At 39.0% G+C, this 21,827-nt stretch overlaps 2 protein-coding genes across 5 annotated transcripts; both read right to left on the bottom strand.

The window, feature by feature from the left end:
- Positions 1–124: 124 nt before the first annotated feature.
- Positions 125–10,550, bottom strand: tmco6 (transmembrane and coiled-coil domains 6). Of its 3 annotated transcripts, none has more exons than XM_067599129.1 (19): positions 10,278–10,550; positions 9,119–9,225; positions 8,916–9,028; positions 8,626–8,809; positions 8,434–8,538; positions 8,161–8,252; positions 7,945–8,061; positions 7,698–7,812; positions 7,110–7,290; positions 6,347–6,441; positions 6,007–6,174; positions 5,728–5,862; positions 4,196–5,639; positions 3,834–3,992; positions 3,576–3,686; positions 2,845–2,901; positions 2,609–2,755; positions 2,402–2,515; positions 125–1,451 (listed from the first exon to the last, which is right to left on the bottom strand). In XM_067599129.1, exons 1-13 carry the CDS (start codon positions 10,366–10,368, stop codon positions 5,616–5,618), a joined length of 1,527 nt encoding a protein of 508 aa, XP_067455230.1. In that variant the 5' UTR covers positions 10,369–10,550; the 3' UTR covers positions 125–1,451; positions 2,402–2,515; positions 2,609–2,755; positions 2,845–2,901; positions 3,576–3,686; positions 3,834–3,992; positions 4,196–5,615. The 3 variants fall into 3 exon arrangements, with proteins under 3 accessions (XP_067455230.1, XP_067455231.1, XP_067455232.1); XM_067599130.1 differs by lacking the exon at positions 10,278–10,550 and adding an exon at positions 10,027–10,257; XM_067599131.1 differs by lacking the exon at positions 10,278–10,550 and adding an exon at positions 10,058–10,257.
- A 621-nt stretch (positions 10,551–11,171) lies between these two features.
- Positions 11,172–17,476, bottom strand: tcof1 (treacle ribosome biogenesis factor 1). Of its 2 annotated transcripts, XM_067599127.1 has the most exons (12): positions 17,216–17,476; positions 16,014–16,066; positions 15,880–15,935; positions 15,610–15,686; positions 15,303–15,476; positions 14,986–15,150; positions 14,772–14,856; positions 14,608–14,672; positions 14,334–14,490; positions 12,163–13,563; positions 11,987–12,087; positions 11,172–11,867 (listed from the first exon to the last, which is right to left on the bottom strand). In XM_067599127.1, exons 1-12 carry the CDS (start codon positions 17,321–17,323, stop codon positions 11,835–11,837), a joined length of 2,475 nt encoding a protein of 824 aa, XP_067455228.1. In that variant the 5' UTR covers positions 17,324–17,476; the 3' UTR covers positions 11,172–11,834. The 2 variants fall into 2 exon arrangements, with proteins under 2 accessions (XP_067455228.1, XP_067455229.1); XM_067599128.1 differs by lacking the exon at positions 15,303–15,476.
- Positions 17,477–21,827: the final 4,351 nt, after the last annotated feature.

Here is a 21,827-nt window from a genome sequence, read left to right as displayed (position 1 = left end):
ACTGAGTAGCTACCAGAGGTGGGGGTGCTTTCCTGTGACCAGAGTCCAAAGTTCAAACCCATCAGTAAAGAAATAACCCACATCAAGCTTGTCAAAGTAAGCAAAACACAGTCACACTGTGAAATGTCTGCTGAGGATCACATTTATTATCAAAAGCAAGATTTCCAGTTTAAATGACACTCTGAACTCTGCCCGACTACTGCATATACTGTGTGAATATTGCAGATAACAAGTTAAGGCTAAAAAGTGGCCACAATACATAATAAAAATTTAAACTTACAGGCTATATTTAATTATTTTCATGGCTGGATTTCCTGTAGGTTGGTGGATTGTAGAGCAAAGCAAAATGTACCTCTGATTTATTGTTATGCTGGAAGCATCACCTTCTGTCTGACTTTACTAATGTTAATTAATATCACTGCACATTGTTGTTTGGACAACATGCATCAAATTGGGTAATATAACATTACTATGTAATTAATCAGTTGACTTTATTGATAGATATGAGTATTAGTATGTGAGACCTGTTTGCCTTGAGGCTTAAAGTCTGACGTGCACTGTGAGTAACATGGTGTTTACTATGACCCATGAAGTAAGTAAGTAAGTAAAAGAGAGATTAGTGGTTACTGTGTGCCCTTAATAAGTGCATATAAAATATTTTTCTCACATAAGAGGACAGGAATCACTTTGATGCCTTTACAAAAAGCAAATACATGTAGGTCAGTGACGCATTACTGCAGTTGCACAAACTGCTGAATAAAGCTTAAAGTTACTACAAGGAACTTGGAAGCAACTGAAAGAAAGACGCTACTTATTTTTAATACTGGTTTTCTTTTCTAAACACAGCTATTTGCAGGATGCATAGCGATGAGGTAATGTATCTGTTTGTGACTATGTAGGATTAATAACTGTAATATGACGATGGTGAAGCAAAGTAAACTTTGTTTTAGTACAGTTCAAAATGGAGATAATCAAATGAAGAGAAATGTCTTCTCATCGTCTAAGTAACGTCTTTGTACTCCATTATGCTACAATGCTACATGTAATGTAAACATAGGCTTTTCCGGTCTGTGTGCCGTAAATCATTTTGTCTCATTTTGCAGGGAATCCCACCCAGTGGCAGGCACTTAGAATAACATATATATCAAAATAGCATAGCATCAGGATTAAATTGAGACTGTTTCATAACTAGTTAAAAACTCCTTGTAGCTGCTTTGATGTGTCCACAATTACTAAAAAAGTTGTGACTGCGCTATTGGGCTGCTGCCACTAGGTGGTGCAACATTCACATATAATAAACAGTGCAGATTAATGACATCTTTTTCACAGGCTGGGTGTACTGCAGGAAAATCAGAGTTAGCTATTGTAGGAAATACTTCAAAAGGTTGATCTTGTTGTCAAAGGTTTGATGTCGTTTCACTCGGTGGTGGCGGGATGAGCTGGACAATGACCTGTTGAAGATATGAAGGAGGAACTGGTTAGGGATGAACGACAACAGGAAAGCGATAAAATGATGACTGACAAAATATTATTTACATTATGTCATTGTGAAAAATGAAATCTGGCCTCTGGTTGCGGATGATATTTTATAATGATGTGTAAGTCTCATTAAGCTACTGGTTTGGATTGATCTTAGTTACTTCTATGGTTTTAGACAGCTCTTAGGTTGTTTTAAGCTCACATGTAGGTTGTTTCTGTAGGATAAAATCCCTCATATTATTGTATTAGAAATTTTATTCATGATTGTATAATTGCATTTCATTTTAATTCTGATTTTGTAGCATATTTTTGTGTTATCTGTGTTCTGTTGGTGTAACTCATCGTTATTGTTGCCTATCTTGAGAGATTTTTAATTTCAAAGAGGCGTTTCTGGTCAAAAAATAATTAAAAAAAAATATATTAAAAAATTATGAATTTAGATACAGCCAGGGACTCTTTTAGTGAAGTCAAGATGACATGAGTTTACTTTATCTGGCTATACTTTGTAAACTATCATGCATATCTTGGGATCAGAAGATAAATCTGAGGGGTGGAGAAAAAAATCGCTCTTTCTTGGCCTGGTTATAACCCAATTAAACTACTGTTTAATGACTTGATATACATTAAGTGACTACAAAATCTGGTGATGATGGGTCACAAATAGACATTGGTTTGTTTTCAGCAAACAAATTAATGCAGTAGAATTTTTCCCCTCTATGAATTTTATTCTACTTTTCATGTCTTTGTCTTCTTCACAAATCCCTACTTTTCACTTATTCTTTGTATATTGTTGTCTGCTTTCTGCAGCTTTTGACTGTTCTCCATTGATTGATCTCCAAAGGGTTAAGTTTGAGTAATGAGTTTCTAATCTCTGAGAAAATGGCCAGTTTTAACAAATACTAATGACAACACAATGTTTTACCTGTGTGTTTGTGGATTTCAGAGCTAAACGTGCGATGACACACAGGAAGATGAGAAGCACTGACACACACAGAGAGGACGTGAACAATATGCCTTCGATACCGAAAAGCTGTTCCTAAAGCAAGAGAGAGTGAGAGAGAAATCTGTTTATACACTATGGAAATGTGCATGCCATCCATTTAGCCTAAAAGTATACACTGTAACTCACGATTCTGTTGTGGGTCCACTCATGCTCCAAGAACTGTGACCCACGGTACCTAAGGAAGCCAAAGTGTGCAAAGCAGTATATCCTGTAGACAATAGAGACTACGATTCCCAAGAGGGACACCACATACATGGACAAACACACTGTCACCTGGGAAAGACAAGATTTAGAGACTTTTGTAAAGGATGTAAGAAAGAACCAAACATCACAGCTAGAATTTAAAATCTCAATATACGTACCATCTTTTTGGATGGGTGAACTTCAGTGTAGATAGACAAGTTTCCACAGACAAGAAACTTCAAAAAAACAACAAAAAAAACAGATCATCTCATCATTTTCTTCTGTCATTCACCCAAAATATATTTTGATGACTGCATGTAGCCTTATTCACATGTTTATTATCATGGCAGCTGGAGAAGTGACCAAAGCTCCTCTTTACCGGGGTTGAAAGTTCAAAGTCATTTTTAGAGTGGGCTACATTTGATCAAGTTATATTATAACATACAATAAATCCTACAGTCTTCCTAGCTAATGGCCCACTCTTCTACAATTTAAAGCTGATTTTGAAGACAACAAGGTTGTCAAAATTAAGGAACTCAACTACTTGATCCAGTGTATTTGAGCCTCACGTCAATAAGTAGTGTGTGTGGGAATAATGTGGGAAATACACTTATTTGCTTCCTGGCAGAGAGTCAGGTGTGAAGATCAATACAACTACATTTGTCGAGAGCGGTATTGATTTTCTCATCCAACTCTTATCAAGAAAGAAAACAAGCATATTTACAAGTAGTCAAGTTTTGAAATCAGGTTTTCAGTGTGTTTAAGGAGATAATCTTTTTCAAGAAAAACTCCTTTTAATAAGAAGTACAGAACATTAGTGACATAAAACCAATCATATACAACATTTTTTCCAGCTCTGAAGGTGAAGAATCAGCATGTCACTACCGCTAACCAACCTAATGTTATGTACCAGAAATCCCTGCCAGAAGGGGATGTAGATTTCACAAGAGGTTTGCACACTTTCACTGGCCAGCTGAAATCCCATCAGGAGCTCCGCACAGCCACAGATCAGAATGACAATCTGGTAAGGAGAAGAGGAGGCAGGTGAAACCAATAATACATTAACACAACCTTTGTTAGTGTATACATCTATTTCTGTGTACTTTTTTAAAAAACACAAACTGTCCACTATCTCATTACTGTGGCCCTGGATTGTTTGATGTGTTACCCCAAGACTTCTGGGCTCTCTTTGGACAAAGCGATGCAGAGGCTTGCTGGACATCAGCACCCCGTGGTCTGCCTCCTGATTCGCATCCATTCCTTTTTTTCTCTTGCTAGTTGTTGACTCGGTATCCTCCACTGCCAGGAAACTATACAGTGTGTTTGGCTGTGGAGGGAGAGAAGAATAATTAATTGAACCAGATGTATACTCTCCACTCGACAGCACAGATTGTGTTTCGCAAGTCTACAATGCAAGTTGGATTAGACTTGAATAGTTGTGGCGCAGCAGAATGCCTTCAGATATCTGCATGCAAGATTGTAAAAGCAGTCTCAAAGAACGCAGGGATATAAAAACATGAAGGGACCCACCTTGTTTTAGTTTTTCATGCAGAGGACAGAGGAGCAGTGTGAATGATAACGGGTAGGGAATGTTGTGGGTGGAAAGGAAGTGGGGAAATTTGAGACTTTTGCTTTTTTTTTCATTACGGGGAGGAGCTGAGCACTTTGTGAGATGCAGGCTGAAGCTCAGTACAATATTGGCTCACTCACAAAGAGAAATAGACATCCTGAAGAGAGTGTAAATCCACAGACTAGAAGACTGTGTCTCCATCATCATGAAGCACAATGTCAAAAGTTAATAAGAACAGTTAAATAAGGTGAAAGACATCTCTATTGAAATGAGTTGGTGCCCTGTGGGAAAATAACGTTATTCTTATTAAACCAGGGTATTTTCACCGCAGCTATCCTTTTAATTTTTATTCTTCCCTCCCTTACAGTCTCACAGGGTTCATAAAAAAGATCAATATGTAATGCACCAGTGATCTTTTACAAGGCATTATACAAACACACAATAATTAAAATACATCCTGAACTTTTATCTTTCCTTTCTGATATACTGTATTTTATAAAGATACTAGAATGTGGTCAATATCAAAAACAATAACCAAACCAAACAACACAGTAGTGTTCAGTAGTGATGCTCATATTTATTAATTTATAATGAATGTATAAGCATTAAAGGCATAGACCATTGGCAGTAAAACACGATAATTCTAAGAGCCGTCATCATCACAAAACCAAGAAAGGGTGTTTTTGCATCACTCATATTTACTGTAAATATTGTAGATATTTACAGTAAGTTTTCATATAAACCTGCAGTTGTACATACAGAAGATGTCAGATGAGAAACCTCGATGTGCAAAAACAATCTGTCTTCAGCCTCTCAAATGATAGTGACTCAAAATGCAACAGAAAAAACCAAAACAAAACATCAGATCTATTCTGGATATAAATACTATTATGGATTCAATACAATGCAAAAGTTTATGAATGAGTGCATGACTAGAAATATTGAGTCTCAGGCATTAAAAAAATATTTCATCTTTACAGATATTACAATACCATTGGTAACAACACTGATAATCAGTGCATATTAAAACAGATCATATTCGGAGGTTTTCCAGGCACAACCAATTGGTAGATCTCAGAGTCGACCCCACAACATGCTGTCGGAACGCCTTGGGATCAAGCAGCAGGAGCTGGAAGACGACCACCACCACCACAACCCGGCCCCAGATAAGCAGCAGCAAATGGATGGATGGACATTTAAAGTTCTTAAAAACAACTTTAAATATAAAAAAACGGTATCTGTCTGGCCGCATTTTTCACTGATTGCATGAATGTATAGAAGCAGTAGTAGGCGACTCTATTCTCAGGTGTGTCCTCATGATGTTGGTGTTTAATGACACACTGTCTCCCATAGATTTGAATTTGATGCTCTCCCGTTAGTTCAGGAACATGGGATGTTTTCCACCTGCAACACAAAAGATAATGTTACAAATTTTTGAATTCTGGATTAGTACAAATTCTACAAAGAAAACATATTGAACAAAAGTCTTTACAGAGCAGTATGATGAGTGGGACTGTAGGTGGTGCTCTAGGAGGTATGTTGCCCTTCGCCTCATCTCTCCTTCACTGTTGTACTGAATAGCTTCTAACAGTGAAAGCCCGCCTTGCCTGACAAACTCCTCTGCAACCTGAGGGGAAACAATTGCTCATCATCTATGAGACAACACTGAGAAAAGTTGTAATAACAGCATATAGCTTAGTAAAACACAGTAGCTTAGTAAAAACTCATCATCATCTAGTTTGTTTTCAGTCATTTATGTGACTTTACTTACCTGTGTACTACTAACTACCAGCATGAACAGAACATCAAGACTCAGGGTCACCATCTCTTGGTCGGCCATTTTAAGTGTGGCACAGAGTGCAGACAGCAATCCAAGCTGGGCCAGCTGGACACAGAACTCCTTTTTCTTATAGGCAATATTTGCCAGAACCCTCAGGATCTGAACACATGACGGCAGGGTGAGATGGGAGTGTAAGATTGCGGAGGTGTGAAAGAGAGAAAGAAATTAAGGAAACAGCAGAACAAACAACGCTGATCATTATGTTTCACGATGACAGTGAAGTATATTATAAAAGCAATCTTATTACAGTTTAGCTTTAGCTTGCACTGACCATCGTATTGATGCCTTGAGAAAAAGGCAGAAGCTGGATCAGTCCAGGGACCAAGTTGAGAATCAGCAGAGCAGAGCAGAATGCACCGGAGTGAGCTGAAGCAGAAAGACAGAAAATACATGTGAATAATGACATTAAATACAGAAAGTCCTGACAAACACATCAACGCTCAAGTGTAAATTCTAGATTCATAATACAGAAGGATAAAGCCACATCGTCCCCCCAATTTCATTTGCCCACAATAGACGTTCTTCTGCAACACTGGCGTTTTAACAAACAGTGCATACATAAATCTGGCACCAGGTATGTTTCAGAAAAGTATAATAGGAGAACATTTTCAGTAACTTTATGGTAAGCAGCAAGATCTCCATACCCTAACTAATGAAAATAATGACACAGAGTGAAATCTTTAGAAGACATGTTCTTTAATTTCCAAGTGTACCACAGAAGGCCTATAACAGGTAAAACATGTAAAGCCACCCACATTAATTTTATTTAGTATTTAAATGGGGCGTATATATTATTAAAATAGAATCCAAACTAAACTGTTTGGATTTGATAAAGTGTACAGCAATACTTGCATGTGCCTAATAATACCTCAATGTATGGTATGACATGTCCCTGAACCCAAACTGTCCTGCTGAGTACATATAATGTAAATCCTATTTCAAATTAACAAAATGTAAACACCATAATCATTGCAGAAGTATGTGTGTTTGAGATTCAGCGGAGCTCAAAGGTGACTGGAACAGACGGGTCTAACCTGTGAGGTTGTTGAGGACCCAGGCGCTCTCTCTGGCCAAGGCTGGTCGAGTCTTGAAGTAAGCTTGAAGAAGTGCACACAAAGCAACCACGAGACGACCGTCTCTCACTTGAGCGCTCAGGTCTTCAACTGGGCAGGAGGACAGGAGATTTCCCACACACCTCAGCAGAGGACAGACAAGCTGGAGTAGAAGAACACAACAAAAATCTTTGTGTTACATGACAGTTAAAAGACAAACAAACTTCTACAAAAATATTACAAATGGTGTCTACTTTACATTGTGGCTGATTTTCATAGGCATGGTTTTTGATGCTTCAGTATGAAAATTACTTCTTAGATACTTGAAATTCCTTTAGATCACATAACAGAATATTTAGTCATCTTTTGTAAAACTTGATGAGGTGATGCAAGTTGTAAGCCGATTACATTTTAAAAACTCTTCTAAACAACAACAAACAACCAAAAATACATCATAATTCTCACGTATTTTTGGTCAAAGTTTGTTGGCTAAAAAAAAACAAAAAAAACAAGAGCCTTAAAAAGCAACAAACATTAAGAAAGTTGTATGTGATCCATTCATTTCCTTACCAACTCCATTCCTTCTTCTTTGTCTCCTTTAGCCACAGCACCACCTAGTGACACTAACAAGGAACTGCACTGTAAGAGGGCCCCGTATGCCAACAGCGCTCTGTTATCCATGTTGCTTTCAGTAAGATAAAGGCAGAGAGGAGACAGATCATTATTTCTGTTTTCTACTGTTTCTGAAACAGTAGTAGTGTCAATTGAGTAAATAACAGACTGTTGACTCTTGGTGAGAATATTGTACAGCTCTCACCTGCATGTGAGGTAGTGCAGACACCACGCACACTCAATGGCAGGCCCCAAGGAGAACTTTGGGTCAGGAGTCAGGACTGATAACAAATGTGAAGGTAAACTAGAGGCCAGGACCATCCTGCAGACAGAGAGGGAGAGCATTATACAACCAACATGAACCGACTATTGCAGGTACCATGTATAAAAAAAAAATGGAGAGATGAACCGGCGTGCTTACGGGATTATTTTCTCTGCTGCATCTTTGGCCTGGAGCAGCTGAGACAGGGTGAACCCCACAGCTTCCACCACTGCTAGATTATGTCTCTGGTTCTGGACAAACAGACAAACACAGACATGTTAACATTTCTACATTTACTAAAATGTAAATGTGAGAAATCCCTTAAATTGTGATCTTGTTTATTTACAAAAATTCTACCAATGACTTGCTGTCATCTAGCACAAGTGTGACTATGTTGAGCTGCTGTCATGTTCATGAATCTTGTTAGTTTACCTCTATACAGGTGGCCAGAGCGGGTATGATTCCCTGGGCCAGAAGTTTCTCTTTTACAACATCACTGTCTGGGCATAAGTTACCGAGTGTGTAGAGACACAGCTCCTGTGTAAACACACAGACACAAACAGTCAAAAACCTGATGAACGATTGTGTCTTATTACATGCCGCCTGGTATGAATGAGTACTAACAGTGAACTTGGTGCTCTGTCCAGACAGATAGGTAAGCAGGTAGGGGGTGGCAGGCAGACAGGCTGGGGTCACGTTGGGGTGAGGAGAGTGAGACAGCTCGTGAAGGCACCGAACAGCCTGCAGACGGCACTGAGCATTAGTACCGGTGAGGAGACCAACTAGCAGATGCATACTATTCTCCTGCCTAGAGGGAAAGCAGATACACATAAAGACATGATGCATTACAGATAAAACTTGGCTATAAAATAATTTTAATTCATTTCATGTGGCGACAAAAGTTACCACCATACTTGATGAAGGTGAGCTGTGCTGATGGGTCACGGAGAGATTTACTCAAGGCTTTCAGGTGGGCCTCCTTCTCAGGCCCGCAGTGTTGAAGTTTGTGGAACAAACTGACCACATCCTGCGGAAATGAAGAACAGGCTCAGACGGCACAATCCTTTGTTTTACTGCACCTGACAACACATTTTCCACAACAGTATTTGCCACTTACCTGTTCTCCTGGGTCAGTATCCATGGTGACTTCTTGCTGCTCCTCATCTTCATTCAGCAGGAGTCTCTTGCTCACCAGCTGTCTGTCTCTGCGGGCCTGTCTCAGTGCTACAGCAGAACATTTACAAATATCACATAATCCTCTGTTTCAGACAGCAGCCGCAGCCTGCTACACTTAGCCAGCCAGTGTAAAGATGACTATATACAAACCACTGATCTGGTCTTGGGGAAGCTGGAACCAGAGTGCTTCACATTTATGCTTAAAAAAGGACTTAAATGATTATCAAAATGGTTGCCAATTAATTTTCAGTTGATCATTTCATTTATTCATCGACCAGTTGTTGCTCTGCTATATATTATTATACGTATATTGTGTTGACAGATACACTTTGTACCAGCCAAGGGAAATGAGCCTAAATGGCCCCATGATTTGCCACTGTATCTACATTAGCTACTAGCTATTTAATTGTTTAATTTCTCAGAGATTAGTTATATCACGACCTCTAGTTTAATCTATATTAACTATTGTTCAAGGAAACGTTACCAACAGTCATAATTTACACAAAATCTCGTCACAGTATATGCAATCTTTGTATGAAATGTGCTAACGTTACACAAGTTATTAGTATGCTTTGCATTAAATAAAATATATTGCGATGGATATTTAATTGTCAACATCGCCCATCTCGTTATTAACGTCTTGCCTGTTGATTGACAGAAACCTTTATGTATGTAGCTAGTTAGATGGGTTTAACCGATATAGCAAGTGCAAATGTACACTAGTAACGTAGCGTTAACTTTGTACGTTACAGCTACTTAACGCTACCTAGTTAGCTTAGCTGACTTTAACAAAAGTGATCCAGCGTTAATTAACTGTCGTAATAATCTAGCGTAACGCTAAACAGTCACCTGCAAACGTCTGTTAGTTGTGCCTGAATACCTCAGAGTCAGTAAAAAAGACGTAGTGTAAACTTGCCGACTTCTTCTACCAACCATAACAGCTAGCTTTGTTAGTATTGAAACTAACGTTAGCTGTTACAGCCTCGCTTCAACATCACATAAACTAACGCTAACTAGCCAACACCATTTAAGCGTAGAGTAGCGTTAACTGATATCACGTTGACTGGTTAACGGTAAACACAGTTTCGACGACCCCTCACCTTTTTCGTGCTCTCGCCTCTTTAACCTGATCTCCTCCAAGCTGCCGCCTTGTCGACCAACTTTATGGCGAACTTTGTTCAACCTCCACATTTGGTTCTTCTGTATTCAAACCATTAACTGTATATAAATACGGGCGAAGCGTCTCCACTTCCTACCGCAATGCAAATGTGAGAGAGGTTTCTACATATTTGAAAAGTGACGCCAAAACATCTCCTTTCCGGGAACTGCCATCTTGCCTCTAACATCGTTTGGAGCCAGAGTCTGCGCAGTAGAGTCGGGCCTGACGCCGTACGTCTATGCGCCTGACGGAGGTTTGAGAGTGGCTGTCACAGCTGTCAATCATGACGTCACATCCCATTTTATATCGTAAATTAACTCATTAAAAACACACTTATCAGAAAAATGAGCACTTGAACAAACATCAGCGTGATAAGAACTACCTAAAATGACAATAACATCTTTGGAAAAAAAATATTTTACATGTACTTTTCTTTTTTAGATTGGCTCATGTCCAATCCGCTAATATGGAGGGGGCGGGACTTTTGACATGTAATGCAGCCAGCCACTAGGGGTGCGATCATGGGGGCGATCGAGATGTTTTGGCTTCACTTTTGGGGAGCTGTAATGACCTCAATATAAATATATTTATATACAGTCAGTGGTTCAAACTATTCAACACTACTTTCACTGAGGAAGATATTACTGTAACGTCACATTTGGTTCCCATATGTGCAAAACACAAAATTAAGTTCTTCTTCAGTGTTTTTAGTCTGACCTCCCCCAGATGCTGCAGCGCCATCTAGCGGACACACCTGGCAGAGACACGTCCTTATTATCACACGGGCATGAATCTATCTCTATCCATGATAACAGACTTCAGGTAAACCAGAGGATTTACAAAACTATCAAGTTTAATTTGTATTAAAAGCATATTGTACAATGCATGTATGAAAGTCATATCAAACATGTAAAAAAGTTAGTTTGAAACATGCTCTTCACAGACCAACACCAAAATAGGCAATTTTTTCCACATTATTTTTGAATAAATAAAAAAACTGGACAAAAAATGTTGCGATGTAGCCTTTTCTTTTCTTTCACAAGTCTTTATCTTTCATGCTGGGTTAATAAATGTATATAGATAACAAATTAAGATTGAGGACCATCATGGGAGAAATTCCTGAGACTGAACGAGAATGTGCTTAAAGGAGACATCTCTCCATTCAATGACTGAATTTCACTTTGAAAACAAATATCATCGAGGGATCATCCATTCCATCAAAAAATCAGTCATAATCCCTTTTATATACTGTATTCAAACCATTAAAATGACAATTAACATATAAAACATTAAGTAAAAGACAGCGGCGGTATAACACGCTTAGTGGGTAAACACATAAAACAAATGAAAAAGATACAAATGTAAAAATGTACCAAAATAGATTTTTAAAAATGTCCATTTCTCTTAACAGCTTTCAGTGATCTTTCTAACCATTAATATATGATTAGAAATAGGATTTGTTGCCTTTATTCTATGGCTCAGCAGGGAAGCAGCAGCTTCACGACTCTGAGATCTTCAAAGATTTCCTTTTCTGTGAAAAATTATAGAAAAATCAGTGAATGAAGTGATCTGAGCAACTCAAAAATCATCACATCCTATTCTTATTTGACAACTTTTTGTTTTCTGGAGCAGATTACAGCACTGTGATACCTGTTTCTGGGTGTCATTTGACGGTGTTTGTGTTGCGGTGTCATCTTGGACAGAAACTGAAGGTGTTTCTGGGATCTCAGCGGGTCTCAATTTGCTTTTTTCTGTGGAAATGAAAAATGTAAAAAGTGAATCCAAGATTACGAAACCCGTAATTCATCATGATTTTATCTACTCACTTTTCTTCTTCTCTGTTGGAGTACTCGGTGTCTCAGGGGTGGATGGAGGTAGTTGCTCTGAGTCAGCTGAGTTGTATAACGCCTTTTTCTTTTTCTTCTTTACTTCGGTAACCTGCTCCGGCATTTCCTTTGTCATTGTTGTATTTTCTTCAACTATCTGCTCCGACAGCTCCTCATTATGTTCCGCTTTGTCCTTTTTTTTCTTAATTTTCTTTTCTTCAACTATCTGCTCCGACATCTCCTCATTATGTTCAGCTTTGTCCTTTTTTTTCTTAATTTTCTTTTCTTCAACTATCTGCTCAGAATTCTCTTCATCAGGATTCTCCTTTTTCTTCTTTTTCTTTGCTTTCTTTTCTTTTGAAATTGTCTCTGGATTTTCCTCACTATCAGCCATTTCTGTCATCTTCTTTGCTTTCTTTTCATCAACTATCTGCTCTGAATTTTCTTTCTCTTCTTCAACTGCTTGTTCTGGATTTTCCAAACTATTAATGAGCTTTTTCTTCTTCTTTGCTTTCTTTTCTTCAGCTGTCTGCTCTGAGTTTTCCACAGTATCAGCTGTCTCCTTTTTCTTCTTCTTTTCTTCCAATATTGGCTCTAAAATCTCCTCACTATCAGCTGTCTCCTTTTTCTTCTTCTTTTCTTTCTTTTCTTCCAATATTGGCTCTAAAATCTCCTCACTATCAGCCGTCTCCTTTTTCTTCTTCTTTTCTTTCTTTTCTTCCAATATTGGCTCTAAAATCTCCTCACTATCAGCTGTCTCCTTTTTCTTCTTCTTGGATTTCTTTTCTTTTACTATTGGCTCTGAAATTTCCTTAATATCGTTCTTTTTTATCATTTCTTCTTGAGTGTCAGTCTTCTTGTTATCTTTATTTGTCTTCTTTTTCTTCTCCTCTGCCTCAATGACTTCATTCTTCTTTTTCTTCTCCTTCTTGCTGTCTTTTTCTTTTCCATCTTCCCCAGTCTCATTTAGATTCTCTTCCACTTTGTTTTCAGATGCCTCCTTTTCCTTTTTCTTCTTCTTCTTCTTGGGCTCAGACGTTGTCTCATCAGTTTTTTCCTCACTGGGAGTCACAACTTTCCTTTTCTCTTTCTTTGACGGAGAGAGAGTGGACATTGCTGCTCTTTCCTCTGCAGTGTTCAGGTTTTGCTCTTGGCTCGGGGTAGCGGAGGAATCCACAGGTGCTGTCTTTTTTGGCCAGCTCTTCTTGAGTTTATCTGTTTTTGTTGTCTCTTTCGCAGCTTTCTCCTCCACCTCCCCATTCTTTTCAACCGTCTCATTATTCTGTTTAACGAGAGTGTCAGTTTTTGCCGGCGCTTTGGCCCGAGGTTTCCTGACTCTCTTCTTTGTGGGTGAAGAGGAGTCCAAAGCATTGATGGTGTCCATCTTGGCTATGTCAGCATCTGTGGACAGAGAAAACAAGGTTTAGACGTTGAACAAACATGTCTAGGTGGCACAAACGCTTCAAAGAAAACATCAGTGGCAATGCACACAGCTACTGTACACAAGCTGTTTGTATGAAATCACCATTTTCCGTGGTGAGGTTGTTCATGGGTGGTGCTGTCCTGTCTGGTGGTTGTCTTTCTCCCTTTAAATGAGAAGACCCAGCTCTCCCTGTCTTTTCATCTCCCATCATTTCCTGCATTTTCCACCCTTCATTCTTTCTCTTTCCAATTTGGAAAGGAGTAAATGGTATTCCCAAAACTGTAATTGCTCTTGCTTTTCCTTTCACCTGGAATTCTACCTGAAGTCCATTCAGACTGTCAGGACTTTGGAAATATTAAGTCTAGCCCACCCTTCTGCAGTGGGATTTGGTTTGTGGTGTGCAAAGCGACAAAAAATAATGCTTCAAAGACTCAAAAGCAACATCTTTTTCCAAGTAGAAAGATGTGGTAATTCAAAATTATCCACAGACCACAATTTGAACAGTTTCCTTCTATTTATGTGGAGACAGTTGACTGTTGTAAGTGTATTTTATTGCAATTTGTTTTATTAAAATTGTTCACAATCCTTGTGTACTGGCTACGCAAATATCTCCAAACCATTCAAACTATCTGTACCTACAGACAGAGTGGGAAACTGTTGGAAACTCTGACCACCTCATCCAAAACCTTTATACATACAATGTGCTCTGTGTGTGTGTCTCTCTCTCTCACACAACACACATACCTACCTGTCATCTGTAGGAGCAGTCTCTTCCATTTCTCTACATCCAGACTACTGTCAGAGTCTGAACTATCTCCACCAGCAGCCGCGACCTTGTCTTTAGTCTTTGATTTCTTTGCCTTTACAGCATTTTCTTCACTCTTTTTCCTTTTTGCTGGCACCAACTAAAAAAAAAAACCCAAAACAGCCACCTTAGTAAACTCAAAGAACATTAATCTCACTGGCTCATAAAGCCATGCTCAAAAGTTATGTGTATAAATTAATGTTAAATATACACTAACCTTCTTTTTTGGCGTCTCTGCCTTTTTTGCAGGTTCCTTCTTCTTCTTCGGTGTGGCTGGCTTGGCTAGACCCCAAAAGTAGGAGAAAGGGTTGAACGTCTATTTAAATACTCCAACAAACTCTCATTTTTACCTCCTCTGTAACATTTGTTGTCAACACATACCAACAGAGGGTGCTCTTCCAGCTGTTGCAGCAGCTGGAGTGTTCTGCTCAGAGGTAACGCCGCCTTTCTTCTTGGGAGTTTTGACCTGAGGAGAAACGGCAGCAGCTTTAGTCTCTGGAGTAATTGCAGCCTTTGGTTTAATAAGCATCAGATAAATAAAAATGCAGATTTAAAACAGAACAAGAAGACAGTAAAACACAATGATTAGTCAGACCTTAGCTGAAGCTTCGTTTTTGCCGACTGTGTTCTTGCTGCTCTTGTGATTTTTCTTGTCAGGTTGCTTCTTTGTAGCTTTTTCAGGTAAGTTTTTACCAGATTTTACTGCCTTGGCTGTTGATTTCTGTTTCTGCTTCACTGGTGTCACTGTTGATGCTGATGTCTGTAGGTATGTATAAAACAAGACAAAATGTTTGCTTGTAATTTACAAGAAAAATATGAACTCAGGCTTCCTGTGGCAGCAGCCTAAAGTTATTCACTTTGAAATGTACCATAAAGATAAAGATATTGTAGTTACTGATAAGACCGCCTTACAACAGTTGGAGTATTCTCTTCGTTCTCTGATATGTCAGTGCTATCACTGGACTCCCCTTGGGCTGCAGTTACAGGTTTGACTGGGCTCAATGGTTTCTTTTTGTTTGGAGATGCTGCTGCCACTGGTTTGACTGGGGTTGTTGGAGCTAGTTTTGTACTAGAAGCTGAGGGAGTCTGTAAAATCAAGATAAATAAGGATAAATCTGACCTTTCGTTACCATCAGTGGTAGCAATGTGCGAGCATTCACACTGAAAACAACATCAGAATTCATTCACGCAGTGTAACATGTTTTATTCTGCACGTCACCTGTGGCAGTAGACTCTGACTCAGCTCCTCGCTGTCCGAGCTGCTGTCATCCTCAGCTTGAGTCTGATTGGAGGTGGCTGGTGCAGGTGTAAGATGAAAATAGAAAAAAGAAATGTATTCCATAAACTTTCAAGTAAATAACAAAAACAAGACTAAGGAGCATTGCATCACATACACACAAGAAATCCTTTCAATAGTTCAAAGATGGACAAAGTGGAGGAAATGAATACTTAGTGTTTAAAGTCAGTTTTGGGAAAGAAGCGGTCATACCTGTAGTCGCAGTAGAGTGCTTCGCCGAGTCAAGTGGCCTTTTGTTTTTTGAGTCACTATCAGGGATAGAAACAATATTTGGTGTACATGTCAGCAATACAAACAGAATCAAATTTCTCAGAAACCATACTCACTTTAACCACGAACTATAGATTTCCAGTAATGATGCAGATATTTTTGTGTCCCCCTGCGGAAAATTAAACAAAAAAAAATATAGTTATTATATTATTAGAACATCCACTGATTCACCAGTTCCTCTGAGCACTCTTGTTTCTTTATCATTATCAAATGAATTCAGATTCATGGAGGTTTCTTATAGTGGATATTCTGACTAACAGGAAAAGCATGAGGGACTAATCTTTATTCTTTATTTGGATCCCCATAAGCTTCCACAAAGTATTTGCTAGTCTTCCTGGAGTCCACACAACAATCACATTGAAGAAGTCTCTGTTAAAGCAATTATTGCAATGCAGCAATCAATAATTTTATTAGTTATACTTGTGTTTGACTAGTTAAAACTTTAGTTTCATTTGGTCATGTGGGCCCAACCTGCAATGGCTCTGTGACCCACCCAGGGGAGCCCTGCAATCTCTTTACTGATCTACAATAAATCAGATTTAGCTATATGTAGGCTATGTCATAAACTAAGCCTATTGACATAACAGTATAATGCCAAAAAATCTTTTAGTTTTCAGAGAAATCCAACATTCAGTTTTAATTACGTTTTTATTTGAAATAAATGTACACACTAGTACTAGCACTAGTCTGATAATAACCCTGAGAAAGAAGTAAATGTGCAGTGATTCAGAGGTCTAAGACAAGGCAGTGTATACACATCTCATAATGAATTCAATGTTGGCTATTAGCTAATATGGGTCAGCTTCACCAAAGTGAAGGCACTTTCCCAACAAAACATGAATGCACACAAGAAAAGAAACAACTGGTTAAAAGAATAAGAAACCTGGTGGTTGGAAAACAACGTATCTAAGAGTGTAAGTGAGCATATTTACCTGGTCAAAATACAATTTTAGCAATGTCAGAAGTGGAAGACTTGAAGTTCAACTTGTGGCAACAGTTTTAAGTGTTAAGTCAACATTAGGTGATAGTCTAACAGAGAGTCTAAGAACTAGGAAACAACTTCCCCGGTTATTGATCACTTGGATTCTTGCATTTTTCCAAAGTGTCACCCTGATGTGCAGCATTTGAAACATTGTTGCAAACTCCATAAATTACACTAAGTTACATTCATGCTCCACACTAAGTATCTCTGACGTATACCAGTCATATATGTGTGTGTGTGTGTGTGTGTGTGTGTGTGTGTGTGGACTGTATTAACCTGTGGGCTGTGCCTCTGAAGCTCATCTGCAGCTGAGTGGAAACCATGCTCCTTCAAATGGCGGTGGATCAGCTGGATCAGCTCGTGTTTTGATGCGTTCACGGACATACTCGACACATAGCAGATAATAAACACACGAAATCAACGACTAAAGGTACTTTCATAGTAAATCTGGACAGATAAATACTGCACGCAGTCACTGCCACTCCACTAAAACACGCATGTTAGCAGGATGAACTTTGAACTCAGGATGTCGTTCGGTTTGCCGCCGCAATGCATCATGGAACATGTAGTACTGCCAAATACTTCCGTGACACAACCTCAACTTAGTCCATGCCACAGCCTGCAGCCTGTATGGTCCATATATAATATTTATTATTCAAATGAGGCCTTCCCTGCTAATATTAAATACCATATCAAGTTGTTAATGTTGGATGGCAGTCTTTTCGTAGTCCCTCACAGTTTCCTGTACAGTGGTTTTAACTGTGTTTTTACCTATTTTGCTTTTATAAGCCAAATATTACCCCCCCACCCCCACCCCCAATATTATATTGAGCCATTCAGACCAACCGACAAAGACTCTTTTCTCTCCACATCTTTGTTTTTATACCTGCACATAACTTTCTATAATTTTGGTCAATTTTAGCTGAATTTCACCTCAGTCACTATCCCAGGCAGGAAACCATACAGACATCTAAGAACAGACAAATCAAGGCCTACTATTTCCCCCTGAGGGAGTCTGATTTTATTGAAAGAGAAAAATAAGTATCTGATTTGTATTTCTGGCGGTATGAGTGTAGCCTTCTTGAAGCAGTGTCTGTGTGTGAATAAGCAGTAGCTTACAGCCGGTAAAGCAGCTGCCTCAAGGTTGCTTCTTAAGGATTGTCTGCAGAGGTTTTATAGTTTCATCATTGAGGATGTTCCCAGTGATTCTCATTTCATTTAGTTTTTAGGCTGACAGTGTTTCACTGCCCTCTCTGGTTGAACATTTTAAGCCTGTGGATAGAATTTGTGCTCTGTCAAAGCGGTTCCAAACCCAACTGGCCCAGTGCTGGTTTAAGCTGGTCGGGCCTGGTTTCACTCAATTCCAAGTCGGCACACAAAACCTCACATGCCACTAATGCCAACTGAAATTGTATGCTTGGTGTGGCACATATAATACCACATGTACTGACAGGTTTGTAAAACATAAAGACCATTAAAAACATATTTCACACATAGAGGCCAAAACCAAGTATAAACATGATTGTACCATCTCTGTCAACACTTGTAGGCTTGTAGGTTTACAACATCTCTTGCTGCTGTTTGATTATAAGCTTTGATTATCAGCTTAGAGAGAAACAGCTTCATACCTGCAACTCAATATGAAACCTGCACCTACAATATGAAACCTGCACATTTAACCAGATTTGCCTGCCCTTGCCGCTATGTAACATCCGGCATAACAGCACGGCCAAATGCAGCGCTGCCTGTTGCACCTGTAACCACACCTAACAGTCACGTCTGTCATGAGGTCCTGCAGTACAGCTGTACATCACTGCAGCAAGTTCAGAAGTGAAACCACTGGAGGTCAGCAAAAACAGGATTTTCAGTGAGTGTTAAGTTATGCTTGTAACATTTAGTTTATTGGCAATTTAAAAATGCAAACTTCTATCTTAATCTTAGCTTGAGATGAACTTCTGCCCTGATGACAAAGATGCCATAAAATCATTTTGGGGTTTGTTAAAAGTGTTTCTGATACAAAAATGAAAGGTAGAAATGGCTTTGGCTTACTTTTCAGAGAGCTATGACTATGATGACTGTGCTCACACATGAAAAGGTGCGAATGAATAGTGTGTGAGTGAAAGTACAGACCACTGGCTCACGCTTAAAGAAATAACCTGTCTTAAAATAACCATGTCTTCCCTTCTGGTCACCATTTCTACTATTTCTCTTGTCACTCTATAGGATCTCTTTTTTGTAGAAAAATCTCTTTCTCTCTTTTAGGAAAAACATAGTGGAACCACAGAGCCAGATAATTCACAAACTACCACATTAAATTGATAAATCTGAAACTTTTCAAAAGCTGCCAAGAGGGTCAATCTCCAGTTGAGGTGTATTTGGATAAAGGCTTTGCTTTTTTCTTTGGTTTGGTGATTTTGGGAAGAAACTACTCTGGGCACAGCAGGCTGCCAGGGAGTTGATCTGAGCGAGCTGGTGGTGAGACCCTGGGTCAAACTAGAGGAGAGTATTGGGTAAGCAGAGGGTCAGCAAGAGCAAACGGCTGAAAGAGTCCATTCATGGGGCAAAACCAGAAAAGGAAAGCAGTGTATATTCCAAACTCAACGTCAATCCTCAGTGGGTCTCACCGATTTTTATTTCACCATCTTCCACAACCCCCCAAACACACACCACAGCTTTGGCACAACGAGCTGGTTATGAGGCTGACTCAGCTTCCATTCTCAGGGTGTTGAAGGGACAGACCACCAAGGATTTATGGAAGAATAACTATTTGTAAAATGGGAAATGTAATATTTCCTTAGCTTAGATTTTACTCCAAACATCACAATATGTTGAATGAAATAAATGATATGTGTAGAATAGCATTTTGTACACGGTGAAGACAAGTTATCAGAGAGGAAGAGACAGAAAAACAGAGAGGGCTGATTGTCTTTATATCCTTGAGCAAAAGAAAAAAAAAGTAGAACATTTCCCTTAGCTTTGATGACATGTTGCAGGAAAAGTGACTGGGGTATTTGTACAGGTTACCCTTGTAAATGGCACTCTGTTTCACAGGAAATAAATCTACTTTACATTCCATGCATTTAGCAGCTCACATCTGCGCCCACTCTGCACGCAATTACCTACAACTACAGCCCGTGAGATCTGTTATTATTGGGGACCTTTAATGTGTCACAACCTGTCCATGCTGTCTCTCAAAGTGTTATAATTTAATCAGCTGTGCTATACAAAAACTGTAGTAAAACGGATTAAAGTATAACACTTTAAGATGCATTAATACCTCATTATATGAAAAATTATAACTGCTCAGTTCATTAATTAAAGCTCAACAACCCTGCAAGGAAATTTCAAACACACTTACACACACAGTCCCATAGTAATTGTTCATTGAGTCCCTTTCAGATGTCCATCCAGGTGGCTTTGCTGGAGGGATGTAATGAAGTGATGTCTGCCTTCCTGCCCAGGTGCTGCTGTGGCTCCACAGAGCCAAGTCAAACACACTTTCAGTCAGGGAGCCCTAGACTGTTGGCCTCACCGACAGTAAGAGATCCCACCTGGTAATGTGGACATAATGGATGTTAAAGCTGCAGAGGGAGGAGATATTAACTGACTGTATCAAAATGTTCTTTAGAGGATAGGTTCACAATTTTTCAAGTCTGTCTTAAAACAACAGTCAGGTGCCCGTATGAAGAGTGAAATAGGTTTTCTTTGCTGTAATCGTTCCTCTTGTTCATACTGACTATTAAAAGATCCCCTTTAAATTGGCTTTTAATGAAAGTGAAGGGGGCAAAAATCCACAGTGTGTCCACAAAGTCATTTGCAAAGTCAATGCAAAAATGCGTTTAAAAGTTTATCTGAAGCTCATATGAGGCTTCAGCAGTCTGAGTTAGTCATATCAAGTGGATATCTGCCACATTTACAGTCTTTTTAGCATCAAATTCCCTCTTTGTGTTTCCTCAGACAGTGTTTCTCTGTTGAGCTGCAGTGGAAGTAAAGTAACAAAAAAAGGGACTTTGGCACTAAAAAGACTCTAATGTTGAAAGATATCTTCTTGACTTAACTAATTTGGTCGTCTTAAGCTTCAGATCAACTTTTAAATACATTTTTGCACAGGAGGAGGGCTGTGGATTCTAATGACCAATATGAACAGGAGAAATGATTACCATTTCACAAATGACTGTCACTTGCAAATTGTAGATACATTTATGAGGTTCGCATGCTAATACGCAGGTCACAAGTATGGTGGTTTTTTATTGGTTAAATGGCTCAAAATAAACTGAAGTGGAAATGATCTCATGTTGCAAGTCATAGCTGTCATATTGCAACTTTGGTTAAAGGGGGCCCCTGACTTCCTTGTTGCATTCAAGAGACGCCTAAAAACTCAGCTCTTCTGTGAATGTCTCAACACTATTTGCCAAGTGGCTTGCCATATTTCACTTCAGCCCCTTCAACGCTTTTTTGATTGTTGCACTTCTTTCTTGTTGTTTCTTAAATACTTGTCTAGTTGCAGTTGTTTTTTTTACTTTAATTAAAGAAAACAAAACAAACACAAAAATCATTGTATTTGTACCTGGTCAGCTACTTGAGAATTTGCACTACAGTTCTTTCTGAGTCACTGTGCCCTAATTCTTGGTTGCCGTGCCTCAAAAGCATCTGCCAAATGACAAAATGTAAATGTAAAAGGCATAAAATGAAAGCATTTTGCTGTTTGTTTTTGTAGTTAGCCCACTCCTATCTGCCTTTGTAGGGCAGTAGTCATTGACTGTCTGGCTGTAATTTATGGTATTTATGCCAATGAAACCTGTTAAATTAAACTAAACAGAGCTAAGAGAGAGTGATGAGTGTCCCTAAAAGTACCCCTGAGTTGACAAAATGATTTTGAAAAGATGAT

This window comes from Thunnus thynnus, chromosome 9 (assembly GCF_963924715.1).
Source record: "Thunnus thynnus chromosome 9, fThuThy2.1, whole genome shotgun sequence".
Lineage (NCBI taxonomy): Eukaryota > Metazoa > Chordata > Actinopteri > Scombriformes > Scombridae > Thunnus > Thunnus thynnus.
This window is presented reverse-complemented; position numbering and strand designations above follow the sequence as displayed.

What these genes read in the sequence shown, in the direction of transcription:
- tmco6 (XM_067599129.1), bottom strand. Translation starts at nt 10,368, where the DNA reads ATGTGGAGGTTGAACAAAGTTCGCCATAAAGTTGGTCGACAAGGCGGC. An exon ending in CTGCACTACCTCACATGCAG is followed by an intron (nt 7,813 to 7,944) that starts GTGAGAGCTGTA and finishes TCTTACTGAAAG; the next exon opens with CAACATGGATAACAGAGCGC. An exon ending in AAGAAGAAGGAATGGAGTTG is followed by an intron (nt 7,291 to 7,697) that starts GTAAGGAAATGA and finishes CTTCTACTCCAG; the next exon opens with CTTGTCTGTCCTCTGCTGAG.
- tcof1 (XM_067599127.1), bottom strand. Translation starts at nt 17,323, where the DNA reads ATGTCCGTGAACGCATCAAAACACGAGCTGATCCAGCTGATCCACCGC. An exon ending in GTCAGAGTCTACTGCCACAG is followed by an intron (nt 15,477 to 15,609) that starts GTGACGTGCAGA and finishes TTGATTTTACAG; the next exon opens with ACTCCCTCAGCTTCTAGTAC. An exon ending in CAAATGACACCCAGAAACAG is followed by an intron (nt 11,868 to 11,986) that starts GTATCACAGTGC and finishes AATTTTTCACAG; the next exon opens with AAAAGGAAATCTTTGAAGAT.